General features: G+C 41.7%; 1 protein-coding gene across 1 annotated transcript in view; it reads left to right on the top strand.

The window, feature by feature from the left end:
- The window catches only part of LOC135205406 (sortilin-related receptor-like), a 292,014-nt gene that overhangs the window by 113,113 nt on the left and 161,718 nt on the right, over nucleotides 1-17,183 (top strand). Inside the window, 2 exon segments of the mRNA XM_064235930.1 lie at nucleotides 4,758-5,173; nucleotides 5,311-5,491. Of these exon segments, the coding sequence (XP_064092000.1) occupies nucleotides 4,758-5,173; nucleotides 5,311-5,491 (597 nt within the window).

The following is a 17,183-nucleotide window of genomic DNA, read 5'->3' on the forward strand; positions in this document are numbered from 1 at the left end:
AAGGGATTTTGGACCGAAGGAACAAAAATTCTATTTCTGGGTGATTGGCTCGTGTCGCCCTATGAAACCCACCCTGTATTGATTGCCCCCCCCTGCAGGACAAGATGTTTTTAGATTAAGGATGACCGCTAGGGGCGCTGCTGTCCGTGGCGTCCTCTAGTAGTAGTAGTAGCGGCCGCATCGCCCGTTGGTATCAGCTCTCTCTTGTAGGGATTTTGATTGGAAGGTCTAATTGGTGAATGTCTCGTGGTAGTGTTCCCACTCGCCCCTATTACCATACCGACACTTCTTTTTAAGAGTGAGCGAGTCAGTTTTACTGACATTTTCTTAATTTTGTTTTTCTCTGGTAATTTTAGATTAATTTTACCTAGAAAGAATGATATTAAGGATCCTTTCATAGGGCGACACGAGCCAATCACCCAGAAATAGATTTTTCCTTCGTCAAAATCCCTTTTTTGCACCTTACGAACAGTATGCAGTTTACAGGCCATCCCCAATTAGTGAAGGGGGTTCTTTTCCTAGCCAAGTGTTGATAACTGAAAATTGTTGTTACTGGAATATCAATAATTATGGTAATTATTGGTGATAACAACACCTTAAGTGAATCATTGCTGATACTTGCTTACCAAAGCTTATAAACTGTTTACAGGCATGAAAATCACTTACTGACACTAATAAACCTTCTACTGATGCCAATAAACCACTTACTGGCACCGGAAATCTGATGAACAACTTTGTTAGCCAAGCATTGTAAAACTAAAACACACTGAAGCTGCCGATAAGGTGGCCTGCCCATACAGTGTAACGTGAATTGTCATTGAAAAAGAGGAATAATGGTAGAAAAATAGAGAAAGAACTGATATAAGATGACCTACATATGTTATGTAGGTTAAGTAAATGAACTGTCATATATATATATATATACCCAGGGTAGAGAATAGTTGATACAATGAGCTCCTGTAAAAATATATTTTATATAAGTAACTTACCAAGTATTTACATAGCTATTGTTTCCACTCATATGGCAGCTCAAATTCAAAATTTCACGGGTAGCACTTCAAAAGTTTGTGTAGGTAACAGCCCTTCCCATTAAAGGAATACGTACTGGAACGACCTAGCAGGTAAGCCTCATTCGTTTCGGGCCAACCATGGTGGCAACACCTGGTCTGGCTGTAGCTCTTATTCATTATTTTCCGGTTATTTTACTGAATCCTGTTGGAGGCTTCTTTAACCATCGGAATGTATATAGTACAGGCATTCCCTGGTTATCGGTGGACTCGATTAATGGCAATCTGGTTTTATAGCACTTGTCTAGCACCATAAAATTTGCGATTTATTGTGCCATAACAGGCCGAGTTTCGGTTATCAGCGCCATAAGGTGCTGATGATAGAGTTATGGTGACATAACATACCTAACAGAGGCACCATTAACCGGTTGATGGCAGTTTTTGCTTATCAGCACCCCACCAAGAATGGAACCCGTTTATAACTGGGGACTGCCAATACGGTCTTGGTTAACCCTGGATAGGTTAGCAGGGATGAGCACGACCCGAGGGGTGCTTCAAAAAACATGTTTTTTTCCCATAAATCATCGTCTATCTCGAATCTGGGTGTGATCGATCTGCAAGAGGATAGCAGAACACACACTACAATCATGTCAAAACTTGCGTTTGCCTTTCCTTTGTCCTTTCCCCTTTTCTGAGTAATAGTTTGTTTTGAACATGTGTGGGATACAAAGGCAAAGTTGTCATGTAGTGATTTCCTGTCTAACTCTGTTGACTCGGGGATAGTTTTATATTGTTGGAAACTCTAGGTACATGGTGTGTGTATCAACAATGGCCAGCAGGCAGTATTCTCTGGGGATGGATGTCATCAACTTACTTCTAATGGAATTATAAAGTGATTTTGATGATAATTTAGAGGTTGCTGACAACTCTATATGGCAAGAAGCCAAGTTTGTGAGTGAGAGTTGGTCGCCTGGTGGATGACCTTGAGATATTACGACACAAGAGGGGATGGACCTCTTTCTTTTCTGGTGACAGATTACATGAGCTTATGTCAATAAATCATGACACACTGTTGAGAGAGAGAGAGACAGAGAATAATGTTTCTGATATGAAAGTAAATTACATCTTAGTGCAGATCTTTCTACATAATTCCATTTTAGGATAATATGAGTTTATTGTACAAAACAATTAACATTTTCCTATTTAATTTAGGTACCAAAATAATTCGTGAAATTTTGATAATTTGTTTGGCCAAAAAAACATACCCTTTTATTTTCTTATTTATTTTTATCTCTATGGGTCCGACACCTTTTCTGGCAGTCACATATTATAAATAGTAGTTTTAGGAAGGATTCCCTCAATTTTTGTTTGTATATAGCGTATTTTGTATTTTTTGTAAATATTTTCGTAAATTATTGTTTGAGACAGAGAGAGAGAGAATAATATTTCTGATATAACAGTAAATTACATCTTAGTGCAGATCTTTTTACAGGATTCTGTTCTAGGATAATATGAGTTTATTCTATAAAAAAAATTAGCCACTTTCTATTTCATTTAGGTACCAAAAAAAATGTGTATTTTTTTTTTTTTTTTTTTTTTTTTTTTTTTTTTTGCCAAAAAGAAACTCGCCCTTTTTTTCTTGTTTCAGATTTTGACCTCTATGGGTCCGACACCTTTTCTGGCGATCACATATTGTATATAATAGTTTTAGGAAGGATTCCCTCAATTTTTGTGTGTATATAGCGTGTTTTGTATTTTTTGTAAATATTTTCATAAATTTTTTTACATATTTTTAAAATATATTTGTAATAAATATTTAATTTGTAGATGGCTATGATTTATCTTCTCAGTAGTGTTCGGCAATGGTGAAATTGATTTTAGAAATTAAAATGTGCAGCATAGCTGCAGTTTTTGAATTTTCACAAATTTTTCTGGTCGCTTGGGTCGAGCTCGACCCCACAAACCATTAAAGGGGCACTAAAATAGCGATACCTGTCCAGGGTTAATGGCGATCAGCGCCATAAAGTCAGCGATTTATGGCGTCGTAATGGGCTGAGTTTCGGTCATGGGTGCTTATAAGGTGCTGATGATAAGAGTTATGGCACCATAACATACCTAACAGAGGCGCCATTGAAAAGGCGTCTTAATGGATGTGTAGTGAGGTTCCCCCTCCCCCCCCTCCACTCTGCTTCCAGTGGAAAGAGAAGAATTCCTCCCAGAAACTTTCTCTTCCTCTGTCTAAAGGTGTTGTTTTCTAGTTTATATGGACTTCATGTTTATGACAACTCAGTGTTGTGGAGTATGTTTTGGCCTACTCTGAAGCGAAGCTAATCATGTAAGAACAGCCTCTACTTCCTTACTTTTCAGGTGTTATTTGCTCTTTATGCCAATTCTGCCGTCGAACTACTGGAGGTGTGAGCTATCTTCGCTTATTATATTTTTTATGTAGGTTTAAAAAGTGTCTAAATTTTTTCAGTACTCCGTGACTGGCATGGCATTGCGGAAGGGAGCACAGGATGTTCTATTATTATCTCTTCACCTTTTCAGTAAGGTGCTGAGTTTGGAGAGCCAGGGGATACTGTGTACCTGGAGCACCCACCATTCTCAGTGGATGGGTCTTGTCTTTATTTCAGTGTAAGTGTCAGTGTTTTCTGGTGGTTTTATTTTGGTGCTATGCCCAGGGCAGGGGCAGGCACCTATCATACTTTGCTAGCCATGGGAGCATTCCCCTCATTGCAAAGTTTCCCTTAAGTAGGAGGCGACCCTTGGTTCTACCACCATGCCACTATGAGTTAAGATGAATGCCAAACAGAGGCAGTGTTCATCTGCATAACTCAACTGATAAGCGTTTTTTTTTTTTCAATGCAAGCAACTTTTCTATTTCAAATTCATTATGTGACGTAATGCTTTGGAGTAGGATATGTCCATGATCCCACCTTCTTTCAATGTGGAATCAGCTATATAATTACTGGATAAGTCCCATATACAAAAATGGTATTTTTATAATAAAATAAGGTTTTGTATATACTTATCTAGTAATTATATGATCAGAGCCCACTCACCTCCCCTCAGACGGACATTATGCATGAAACAGAATGAAGTCCTTTGCTAAGTTGTTCCTAGTACAGGTAGTCCCTGGTTATCGGCAATCCAGTTTTATGTGGCTTGTCTAGCTCCGTAAAATCGGCGATTTGTGGTGCCATAACAGGACACATTCCAGTGATCAGTGCCATAAGGGTGCTTATGGCGCAGATAACCGGTTATCGGCGCCATAAATCGCTGAGTTTCAGTTAATGGCGGTTTTTGCTTATCGGCACACCCCTGGGAAGGGAACTCCCGCCGATATTCAGGGGCTGCCTTTATTGTCGTTTGGGGACGACACTGTATATGTACACTGAGCAATAAAAGCGCTACCTGTGAAATTTGAATTAAGCTGCCGTATGTGGAAACTAATAGCTATATAATTACTGGGTAAATGTATACAAAACCTTATTTTATTATAAAAATATCATTTTTGTAATGGCTTATTCTCTATATAAAGGATAGTTAATATCATATTTAAGATTTTTCTTAGTTAGTTAATCAGCATGTTTGACCACCAGTAAGTTTTTGTACTAGAAAAATTTGTTGATAATGTTGGTCTAGGAGAAAAATTCAGCAGTAGTAGGAAGTTAGGATATTTAGAGTTCTCCAAAGTTTAATGAGGTTACTAATTTTTATTGATTATTTTTATTTCTTTTGATCTTGTAGGTGGATATGAAACCAGTGTTTCAGTATGCATGCAATAAAGATAATGACTACAAGACATGGTCTCCAACTGATGGTCGAAGAGGACACAATTGTTTGCTGGGAAGGAAGCAAGTTTATGAACGTCGCATTCCACATGCAAATTGTTTTAATGGAATCGACTATGACAGACCTGTATCAGTAGAGAATTGCCCTTGTAACAGAGATGATTTTGAGTGTGATTTTGGATTCAAAATTACTGATTTACTAGATTGTGTTGAGGACACAGATGATGCCATTAATCCTTATGATGTACCAGCTGTTTGTTTGCCTGGACATTTTTATAATAGAACAAGGGGTTATCGAAAAGTCCCAGGTGACTCTTGTGAAGGTGGACGAGAGTATCTTTATCGCCCTACAATCACTGCTTGCCCAGTAACGTAAGTCAACAGTTTTTTACGTAAATTATCTTTGATGTTTTACTACTGTATTTTTATTTTTTTTATGACAAGGATATTTGTGAAATATTGAATGAAATAGTTTGATGAATTTTGATTATATTTTTTTTAATGTATAGGGAGGAGCAGGAGTTCTTGTTGGTCTCTACACGCCAGGAAATCATGCGTTATGATCTGGTTAATCCCCAGGCTGGACTAGAACCATTGCCTATTCCAGGCTTAAGAATGGTTATTGCTCTTGATTTTGACATGGAAAATAACAGTGTCTATTGGTCTGATGTAGATGAAAAGAAGATAAAGGTATGTAAAAGTGTTTCAAGACAATCTTTGAAAATTATATTGATGGGGGGTGGGCAGACCTAGTTTTGTAATCCCCTAGGGAGCAGTGCTGTTAGTGCACATCACTTGTTGCACTGTAGACATTATTAAAGTTTGTTTGCAACTTCACTTCAGCCTTGAGCTGCTCCCACTTTGTAGCCATTTGCTTTACCTCTATTCCCACTTTAGTCTTACTGCCCAGTCTCTCAAACTATTACTTTTTAGTGCAACTGTAGGGTTTTCTTCCAGTTTCACCATATGATCCTAGTACTTCATCTCTTTATTATCTGGATCTCTTTATCTTCTCCAACCACTCCAACTCCCTCTTTGCTCTGTCGTGAGAGGTGATTGGCTGAAAGTGCTCAATTGTTTGGGTTGACATCTTAAATTTCATAAATACATTAATCCAGTTAGTACAGTGGACCCCCCGTATTCGCGTTCTCCAGATTTGCGGACTCAAACATTTGCGGATTTCTCTCGGGAACGTTTCCTGCATTATTCACTGAAAATTCACATGTTCGCGGTATTTTGCTATGAGAAATATCCACAAATTCCTGTTTTTTTATCAATTTCATCATAAAATGCACTTTTTGCAATAAAACTATTTATAAAAAACCAAGTATAAAAATTTTTAGTGGGTTTTTCTTCGAGTTTTAACTAACAAAATAGGCTTGTTTTCACCATTTTTATAGGGGTTCCAACTATTTGCGGGCTCTAACTATTCACGGATCCCCTGCGAATACGGGGGAACCACTGTACATGAAAGGAACTACATATGCTGATATTAATGCCCTAATAGATAATGATATTGCTTCAGACCAAGGTGAAGGTTAGGCCGTGGGGTGGCAGTGACTATTGATGAATCCCACCCATGAATGAAAAAAAAAAAAAAAAAAAAAATTCATTTGTCTCCTCAGTAGATATGTACTTGACAAAAATTGAATACAGCGAAACTGCTTTACTTCAGTTTTCAGTATTGGTGTATAAGGCAACATTATGTACCAATTGTATTTTCCTCATGATGAAAACTAATAGGGATTTCATATAAGTATCTTACCAAGTAATGACATAGTTATTAGCTCCACTTGTCGGGCTGCTTGAATACAAAATTCAAATGTCTGTGCAGATGACTAGTTCTGCTCACTAGCGGGAATATTAGGAACGACTTTAGCAGGTAATCTCACTCTGTTTCTGCTGGGCTTGGCATAAACAGAGTACTACAGCAGCCTATTCATTATTTGTTCATACACAAAACAAACGTGGGTCTTACCATTAAGGTTAATCTTCTGGTGCCAGCTGGAAACTAGTAGAAAACAATATAATTGTATATGCAAGGAATTGGTGGCTTCTGGCATCTGTCGCAAACAAGGTGGGTGACTCCACAAAGCCAAGTTTGATCTTGTGACGCCTTAGTGATTCTTATACCACCTTTGAGTGAGGATGTCTTGTTCTTTCTGTCCTCCCTTAAGTAGGTTCCTTGTTGGGCGAGTGGGTTGCGTGCTTGCCTGCTTATTCGGTAGTTGCGAGTTCGATTCCCCACTGCCAACATGGAATCAGAGGAATTTATGTCTGGTGATTAGAAATTAATTCCTCAATATGATGTGGTTTGAATCCCACAATAAGCTGTAGGTCCCATTGTTAGGTAATCAGTTGGTTCCTAGCCACATAAAAATATCTAATCCTTCAGGCTAGCTCTAGGACAGCTGTTAATCAGTTGAGTGGTCTGGTTAAACTGAGATATACTTAACTTTCTTCCTCCCTAAAGCTGTTCATTTTTCTTTGCTCATGTTTTTCTCTTCTGTGTTTAGTGTACATGTATGTGCGTTTGTGAGATTTGTCATTTTCTGGTTATATAACTGGATTTTAGTGTTGTACACATTGACTGAAAGCGTATTTAGTAACCTTCATGAAATATCTGGATGACTGTTTTCTAGTTTTGTTATAAAGTTGATTCAACAGAATTTTGCCTTAAAAATAAATTAGATAGGTCAAATCTTTTTGTTTATACCTAGGTTACTTGTGAGTCACTCATAATAGTTCTGCCCTAAAAATATTTTTTGCATTATGTTTTGTTTACCAGGCCTAGTTTACTTACAAGCTATTACGTACATTACATTTTCAAATAGTGTTTTCCAGCCATAGGTACTCTCAAGCCACCTGTAATATTGCCTTAAAAGTAATTCTTGAATGTTTCATACTTCTTTTAGGCTAAAAAGCTAGGCAAAACTTTTGCAGCGCCACAGTGGCGTGATCGCTATGGTCTTGGCCTGCCACCTCGGAGGCTGAGAGTTCGATTCTTGGGCATTCCACTGAGGGGTAAGAGATGTGTATTTCTGGTGTAGAAGTTTACGTATTCTCAACGTGGTTTGGAAGTCACGTAAAGCCGTTGGTCCTGTTGCTGAATAACCACTGGTTCCATGCAAAGTAAAAACACCATACAAACAAACAAACAAACAAAACTTTTGCCTTATTGCTTTGGCTACTTGCAAGCTGCCAATATATTTTTGCCCTAAAAGGTAATTCTTGTATTGTAAGCCATTCCTTTAGGCCAAAACTTTTACATTGCTTTGGTTACCAGGCCTAAACCTCTTGCAAGCCACTGGTAGAGTAGTTTGTTCTTCAAGTAAATTCTCGAATGGTGTTTACAGGGTGTAGGCTACTCGTAAGCCATCAATAAATAATTGCCTTAAAAGTAATTCTTGAATATTTTGTCATTCCTTTAGACCAAAGATTTGCATTTTATGTTTGTTTACCGAACCTAGTCTACTTGGTAAATAATTTTACCTTAATCCTAACACTTTCCTGTGCAGAATTAAAAAGTATAAGGGCAGAAAGTAGTAAGGAGAGAGGGTGATTAATGGAAGAGACATTATTGTCGGCCGAGAAGTGGTCTCAGTATTTGCTTTGGCAGTATGTTGTGTACTGTACTCACTTGGGCAGTACATTTACTGAGTTGAAATGTTTCTGAGAAGCTTCTCATGCCTCCTGTGCAAGGATGACACACACATCTAGGTTGATGCGCAGATCGTGACGTTTCATACTTCCAGCGCTCTGAAGCACCCACTAGTGCCCACTTCAGCCTGACACTAGCTCATGCTACAAGTGCTCGATGGTGCCCACTGATGCTATCTAGCATCCGGCGTCAACTCGTGCTCTAAGCAGCCAAAAGGTACCCGAAAAAGTGCCCATAGATGCCCGAGCACCCAAGAGCCCCCACGGGCGGCATCTGTAGCAGACAGCCAGGCATGCACAAAGGTGACATACCCTTTTCTCTCCTACTAACCCTATATTTTTATTCACTTGCTTACTTGCCTGTCTCCCTTGCCTCCCTCCCATGCCATCGCCAGTCTTGTGTGAAAATTAACCTTGCAAAGTGAAGTGTTGTGTAGTGGAGAAGATGATTAGCCAGCTTGCCTTTTCTCTTAGACGTAAGTCACTATCATACTCCCCAAACCTGAGAGAAGTCATACTGAATGTCCAAGGAAAGATGGTGGGAGTTACCTCGGGTAATTGCCCCCTCTGTCGAACCTGTTGCATATTGCCAGGTATCGACAGACAGCCACTGAAAAAGGAGTCCGAGCTGGTTTGCCCCCAGGTAGTTGCCTCTCATTTAAGCCTGTGATCAAGCTATCAGCAGAAAGCCACTGGAAAGACATCTTAATGGGGATGTAGCATTAGACAGCTATTCAAAGGTTTCTTGATGAAGGTGTAGTGTTTTAATGTGTAGTGTTTTAATGTGTAGTGTGAGCATCACTCGACAATGGATCAAGTACAATTTGCCGTAGGACATTGGCTGTAAGACTTTTCCCTGTAAGACAATTTGCCGTTCTGATTTTTTACTGCAAGGACATTTTGCTGTAAAGAATAATAGTAGGATAAAAAATCAGTATACAGTGGTCCCCTCATATCTGAGGGGATGTGTAAAACGCAGATGAAAGCAAGGAATCTTGTGATATCTGGCAACGCGTGCGTATATCGGGTGAAGAGTGGTCAAAGACCACGCACCTATGCCACCACATCAGTTTTTCTTAACCGCCTGGGCGAGAGTTGTGGATGACCTCTCTCGGCCTTTACCTGGTTCATTGCCTGTTTCGTTTGTGTTTAGTGTGGCTGTTATTATGGCATCTTCTGCTCCTTCTTGGCCTTGTCAATGTGTGTGCTGCAGAATTCCAGGATTTCCGTGTTCTCGTTTTTTGGTTTCGGCTGCAACCGACCCCCACATCACGTGTAGTTTGTACAATAACGAATCCTTGCACAGAATGCCGTGCATGGCCTAAAGAGCAGTGGAAGTCGTTTTATAGTAAGAGAGAGCATCTGAGGGTTTCTACTCTTCCTTCATGGGAAGGTTTTACTTTTCTTCTTCCCGATGCTTTGTCTCCTGCGGTACTCACACCCCATGCTAGCGTTGTGCCTTTGTCTCCTTCCTTTTCTTCCATCGATTCATCGTTGGAAATATCGGGAGGCCCTCAGGCTAATTTTTGTAATGTCGCCCCTTCTTCTTCGGGAGTTAATTTAATTCTTGGAAATGGGGAGGCTTTTTCATCATTCTCATTTATTCCAGAGTCGGAGGTGTCCATGATGACGGCGATTTGGAAGACGCTCGGGCTAGGGGGTTCCCCGTCCTTGGAGGGGTTGCTGGCACACTTCATGGATGCTACTCCCCTCCTTGTGCTGGCCAGGCCCTTCCCTCTCCTCCTGGCCTTGTCTTCGTGGGTAGCCGAGGTCAGCCATCTTGTATTGCTCCGTCAGTGACTTGCCGCTTCATTGAGTCAGAGGGAAGCCGTGGCGTCAGCCCCGTTAATTACGTCACGGGATCAGTCATTTTGTATTCCTCCGCCAGTGGCGTCTGCTTCCCGTGCAGACCGAGGGGAAGCCGTGACATCATCACCACTTGTGACGTCACTTCCATCGTTGACGTCACTCCCAGTTGTCTCCTCTGCACTGCCTTTCTCAGCTGTGACGTCATCTCTGCCGCCCAGTTTGCTGCATCTCCCTTCCTTGTCATTGGCCCCTTCTCTTGCTGATCCGTCTGAGGCTTTATGCCAGGCGGTTCTTAAGAGGTTGGACTCTGTCTTGGATGATAAGTTGGCTGCCATGTCGGCTGGGAGGTCTGGAAGGAAACATGTTGCATTGTCCCCGCATCCTGCGGAGAGATTGCATAAGGAACCAGTGCTGTCTTCCTCTCCTTCCCCCTCTAGGCCACATCAGCAGATCAAGCGTCGGAAGGCTAAGGACTTTGCTCTTTCTTCACCTACAAGGGAGGAACAACACGGCCGTGTCCTTGAGGGTGTTGGTGTTTCAGGGAGTGTTAGTGTATCTTCCCTTGTGCAATCTGCAGTGGCTGCTTCGTCCCCTGCATCGAATCGTGAGTGTGTTGCAACCTCCCCCATCTGTGCACATGATGCAAGCGCTCCCACTTCTTCTCCAGGGCCTATTCGTCGACGTAAGCATCTCAAGGCGCCTGTCAAGAGGTCGAAGGTTGTGAGTGCAGAGTTGGTGCAGCAGGAGTGTTTGCCTGCCCCTCTCCCTGGTGCTTCCAGGAGTTTTACTCTGGGGGATTCTCCTTTGATCTTGAGTGTTTGGGATTCCTCTCCAACTCACGTTTGTACGTCTACCACACCCGTGACCGTTCATGGACATGTTAAAGAATCATCTGTTGGAAGAGTGTGTAGTGATGTTCCTAGTGTTGTAGTTGGTTCGTCACTGGAGTCGGCACTTGGACCCAGCCCAGACAGTTTAGTTGGTGTTTCAGGCAGTTTGGCTGTTGATCCTTTCATTAATTTTAGTGAGGAAGGTGCCTTAGAGGAGCCTACACACCCTTCTCGTCGTCGGTCTCCGTTGCCGGAGCAGGTGGAGGGAGACACGCAAGAGTTATTGTCTTCCTTTTCAGAAGTTGTCTATCTTATTCGTGGGTTCAACAATTTGGAAAGTAGGACTCAAGCTTGGTCATCTTACAGTCCTTCCTGCTTGGAAGCCTTGCTGGCAGCTACACAAGATCCTGAATCACCTTTTCAGCTTCCCTTGTCGGGGCACGTCCAGTTGGTCTTGCATAAGGTTAACACCTCTGTTTCAGACCGGGATGGATCGCTTCTCTCTAGGGGTTCTGCCAAGCTACTACCCCCATCTCTCACGAGACGTAGGAAGTACTATGCTAGAAACTCTGTGTTGTTGATGTCGTGTCATCTTAACCCGGACGTCATTCATCTGAAGCCGGGATTGACTTTGGAGCAGGTGAGGCTGGTGGCTCCGTCCTTGTCTCCACAGGATGCCTCAGCGTTGGAATCTATGCCAGCCTCCATGTTGCAGACGGTTTCTTGGCTGGACTTCTGGTCGGCGGTCATTGCCAAGATAGCTTCTGACAGGTCCCCAGAAGGATTGGTGAGTGCATCCTCGCTTTCCAGTCTGTTGCAGTCCGGAGGCAAGGTGTTTTCGTATATGGCTCACCTCAGTGTTAATTTATGGGCTAGCCTCCTGATTAGAAGAGACACACAGCTTTACCTAGGATGGAGAAATCAGTTGATGCGGAGTCCTTGCTGGCATTGAGAAATGGAGATCTGTTGGTGTCCCAATTTTTGTTTCCTCGGACCGAGCTGGAAGATGCGATAGACCAGCGCCGCGCTAACACCAAAGACAGGACTGGTGCAGCAGGCCGTGTCTCTAAGTCGGAGTCTCGTCCTCGGAGACATCTGGCTCCTCTTCCTCCTCCTCCCCCTGTCCAGCAGCAGTTAAGAAGATCGTCACCTGGTAGGCCGTCGAGGAGTTCAGTTTCGGCAGGGCCTCCCCGTTCGTCTCAGCCTAGATAAGAGGACTAACGTCCCTTTCGCTCTTGATCCTTCAACCCAAGAAGGGGCCTAAGGGGCAGAGGTAAAGGGGGCTGTCGGTAGGTTAGGCACCTTTCCCTCTCCGGTGCCACGGGTGGGGGGGTGCCTGGCGGGCCATTGGGCCAAGTGGCAGAGTTTGGAGCGGAGAAGTGGGTGGTAGATATCCTTCGGGTGGGGTTCCTACTGCCATTCGACTTCTCTCCTCCTCTGTCGGATAAGCCGCAGCTCAGGAAGGCATATCCTCCAGGTTCTCTGAAGTTCTTGGCTCTCCAGGAGGAAGAGCAGAAGATGCTGGACAAGGATGCGATAGAGGAAGTGGTGCGTCCGTCTCCGGGGTTTCACAGTCATATCTTGGTGCCCAAGGCGTCAGGAGGTTGGAGACCTGTGATTGACTTATCCACCTGGAATCACTTCATCAGGAAGATATGGTTCAGGATGGAGACCCTGCATTCAGTGTTGGCAGCTGTGAGGGAAGGCGACTTCATGCTGTCGATAGACTTAGGGGATGCATACTTCCAGATCCCTATTCATCCGACGTCCAGGAAGGTCCTTCGCTTCTCTCTCGGGGACAAGGTCTTCGAATTCAAAATCCTATGCTTCGGGCTAACAACAGCCCCTTAAGTGTTCACAAGGGTCTTCTCTCTCATGTGAAGTTGGGCCCTTGCTCAGGGGATCCATTTGCTGAGGTACCTCGACGATTGGTTGGTCTTGGCAGTTTCCAGGGAAGCTGCTGCAAGACAGGGATCGTCCATTTCGGTTCTGTCTGGAACTGGGCATCGTAGTCAACCAGGAAAAGTCAAACCTTGTACCCAGTCAAAGAATTCTCTACCTGGGCATGGTCATCGATACGACAGTTGCAAGAGTTTTTCCGTCGGATCAGAAATTGGAGAAGTTGAGAGTGGTGGCGCGCAACTTCCTGTCGGAACCACATCAGTCAGCTCGTCAGTGGCAGGTTCTTTTGGGATTTTTTGTCTTCCCTGGAGAAGCTGGTCCCTCATGGGCATCTTTATCTTCAGTTTCTGCAATGGAGACTGGGGGAATTCTGGTCTCTGGTGGGGGACTCACCCCTGTTGAAGGTTCCTCTGTCTCTGGAAGTGAATGAAGACCTTCATCTTACCTGAGATGATTGTGTGGATGAGAGAATGAGTGAGTTGGCTGGTCTCCTTCTTTCTCTTGTACCTTTCCTTCTTCCTTCGGGTGGGTTAAGGAATAGACACGTCATTCGCTGGACTGGTCTGATACAGGTAAGTAAGGTAGTCATACTGATAGTGTAGTCGGTTAATGTACAAATATCGAACCCTCTATTTGGTAGCATATGCTCCACTCCATGGCAAGGAGGATTTGGGAGTGGTAACAAACCCTGGCGTATTGGTTTGCTATTGAACAGTCAAAGTTTCTCTTTGGCTCCCTATACAATGATTCAGTCCCTCTCCAGAAGTCATTTCTTCTGGAGCTGGACTGGTGGGTAGGCCCCCAGATAGTTTAGGATGTCTTGTACCTCCCTGCAAATATGAGTCTATCCTCTTGTTAAGACTGAAGGTTTGTTCGCGTATGAACAAATGACAAATTTACTAAGACAATTTGTATTTTTCATAGTTACAAACCTGAGGTCTTAACATTATGCTGCCCACCTCTAGCTGCCCTCTGTTTGTTAAGACATCCTGAGTTGGGAAAGACTGACACGGTGGCGTAGGTGCGTGGTCTTTGACAACTCTTCACCCGATATATGCACGCGTTGACAGATATCACAAGATTCCTTGCTTTCATCTGCGTTTTAACCAGATCTAGCTAGGCGCTAGAAATTATCCTATTGTTAAGACCTCAGGTTTGTAGTTTTGAAAAATACAAATTGTCTAAGAAAATTTGTCATTTTGGTGATAGCCCTGCGCTTATAAACATCTTTGTATTTTTTCTTCATTGCTGTTTCACCTCTATTTTTTGTTGATAGCTGTTTCACCTCTTTTTGCATTGATTATCTTCCTTTTTGAAAGATATTCTTTATTTTTCAAGACATTGATTAGTTTTCATAAATTTGGATGCGTATTGGTAACAGATGCTTGAAGTGCATTATCAAAACCTTCTACTCCATTGTTGGTGTTAGGCAGCTGGTCTAGGGTTCTTTCGTAAACTTTCCAATGATTGATAGGAAAAGTACGAGTAACTCTACAACGACGAGATCCCCTGCCTCTCTTCCCAAATATAATGCGTTTCAAAATATGCCACAAGTTCTTGTGGCAAGTCATCATCCTCAACCAGCTCTGTAAATGTATCGATGATGTCTGGAGGCGTAATGAATGCAAGTGCCATAAGGCGCTTTACTTTTGTATTAAAATAATAATCACTTTGATAACGAACTTTAAGCCCAATATCTGTTACCTTTCTGTAAGTATTCTTACAGAAATGAAAAAAAACATCCTGTTACATTTGCAGAAGGAAAAATGTCAGAAAAACTTAACTGATTCTTGTTCTTGGTATAGGAGGGGCCTTTTCTCCCTTTTGTCTCCATCTTCTTATGTTTTTTGATAAACTTGAAGTTGATGGCATAAGAGAGCGTCCTTCATTTTCTAAATAAGCACAGGCAACACCAATCAATGATCTTGAAGCTAGCTGAGATTTCAGTGCATTTTCTTTCATATTTGCAATTGCTTCTTGCATTTTAGGTTGCCGGGTTTTCGATTGATGTGTATGCTCAACTTACCAATCAATGATCTTGAAGCTAGCTGAGATTTCAGTGCATTTTCTTTCATATTTGCAATTGCTTCTTGCATTTTAGGTTAGCCAGGGTTTGATGGATGTGTATGCTCACTTACAATTTTTCAAATTGAAATCTCTTCAATATTCCGTATTGTATGTACTCTTGCTTTGCAGTTAGTATCAACACACCTCCAATATACGAGCTTATCACAACCTTTGGTGCTTTTGATAGTGTACAGCATTGTAGGTGTTTAAGTTTCTACTGAAAAAGATAAATAATGTAAAGGTTTAAGTCACAATAGATAAAAATAAATATTGTAAATGGTTGTGGTAAATGACCTCATTTAGACAATTAACAACGCAGTTTCAAATTATAACGACTTTTCTGTTTTTAGTTTATCATTTGCTATTTACGGCAAAATGTCCTTGTGGCAAAATATCTGTACGGCCAATTGTCTTATGGCAAAAAGTCTTACGACCAATTGTCTTAAGGCGAATTTGTTTACAGCAAATTGTCCAGTCTCCCTCGACAATGGTCATCTTCCGGAGTACTGGGCTCCAGCTTGCTAGGCTGACATCTCTAGTTGGGATCAAGTAGTCCATGGAGTGCTCAGCGACCCCTCCAAATATGGTGTCTGACACCCAGTGTCCGAAGTACCTGCCTCAGCAGTATCTATTCTAGATTGGAACAATACAGAGAAGATTGGATTGCTATCGGAATACTTCCTTTGCTGCAAAGTTCCTACAGTATGGTCCCCAATTATGCGAGAATTTGGTCGATCTATGTCCTTGCAGAAGTGGAATTGCGCAGATTTCAAAACACTTACCTTGTGGGAATAATTCCATTAGGGCTAAGGCAAACATTAACTTACCCAGTCCAACTTTTTTATTATACCCATTTTCAATACTTTCTATGTACCATAGTGTAATTTTTTCTAATATTAAGTTGTTCTTGTGGGTAAATAAAACATGAAAAAGGCTTTAATAACTTGAAAAAGTTTAAAACTACACATGATGGTGAAAACTCCCACATGTAAACAATGCTACCATTGGGTGCAAGTGTACTGTATGATAGTAATTTTCTTTAAAAAACCTTTTGGATGGAATTTCCTCTACCTATCCTCTGCCAAAAAAAACCCCTTCAAACTCCTCTGTCTCGTCCTCTGTGAAGAGTTCTTCTGCTGAAGGAAGGCTTTGGGAACTGGCAGATCATGCGTGTCTTCACTCCTGTTAGGCCTAACAAACTTGGTTATAAGCGCCTGTCTCAATTTCTTTGTCTGGCATGTCCACTGTGTAATCGTTTTTATATAAATTTATTCTATGATAAAAAAAGAACTGATGAAAATTCAAAATTTGATATGAAATTACAATTTCTTATAAAGAAATAATAAAAATTCAAAATTCAACAAGAATCAGTTAAGTTTTTCTTTAAAAGTTTAGGTCGAACGGTTCTCTCTCTCTCTCTCTCTCTCTCTCTCTCTCTCTCTCTCTCTCTCTCTCTCTCTCTCTCTCTCTCTCTCTCTCTCTCTCTCTCTCTCTCTCTCTCTCTCTCTCTCTCTCTCTCAAACACATCTGCTTCTCTGTTAATCAGTTTTACTAGTCATTTTCATCAAAGCCTATTTCAACAATAGAAAAAATAAATGATCAAATGCCAAAAGTTAGTCGAAACAAGTTAACCTAGACAAGAAAAAATTCTTAATTCATGTTAAGAAATAACAGATTTCAAGTTGCCGACTGCTGCCAAAATGGAAGTTGCTCCTTCCTTCGTCTTTTACATAAGGGCAAGCTTTTTAGTTTCAAGAAAATAGGTCTTCCTCTTCGACTTCTAGGCAGATGCATACATGATGTGGATGATCAGAATACACTTCGCAGATCTGAATAATACGTATTACGATGGTGATGACACTGATCATTCATACACTGCGCTATGACGTCACAAATGCGTGAGGCAGAGCTTTCCGTCTTAGCTAATGGCTGAGCAGGAAATCTTTCTCTCACATTCCCCCTTGGAGGAATAATAGTATTTTTTTCCTCCAAGAATTACTCCCACCCCTTCTCTCAGATACTAGCAAACCTCCCACACCTAAAATACTTGAAAAGACAATAGATTTGATACGTTTTGCGGTGTGAGACTCACAGACTTTGAACGTCTTCTCAGA

The sequence above is a fragment of the Macrobrachium nipponense genome, chromosome 11, assembly GCF_015104395.2.
Source record: "Macrobrachium nipponense isolate FS-2020 chromosome 11, ASM1510439v2, whole genome shotgun sequence".
Lineage (NCBI taxonomy): Eukaryota > Metazoa > Arthropoda > Malacostraca > Decapoda > Palaemonidae > Macrobrachium > Macrobrachium nipponense.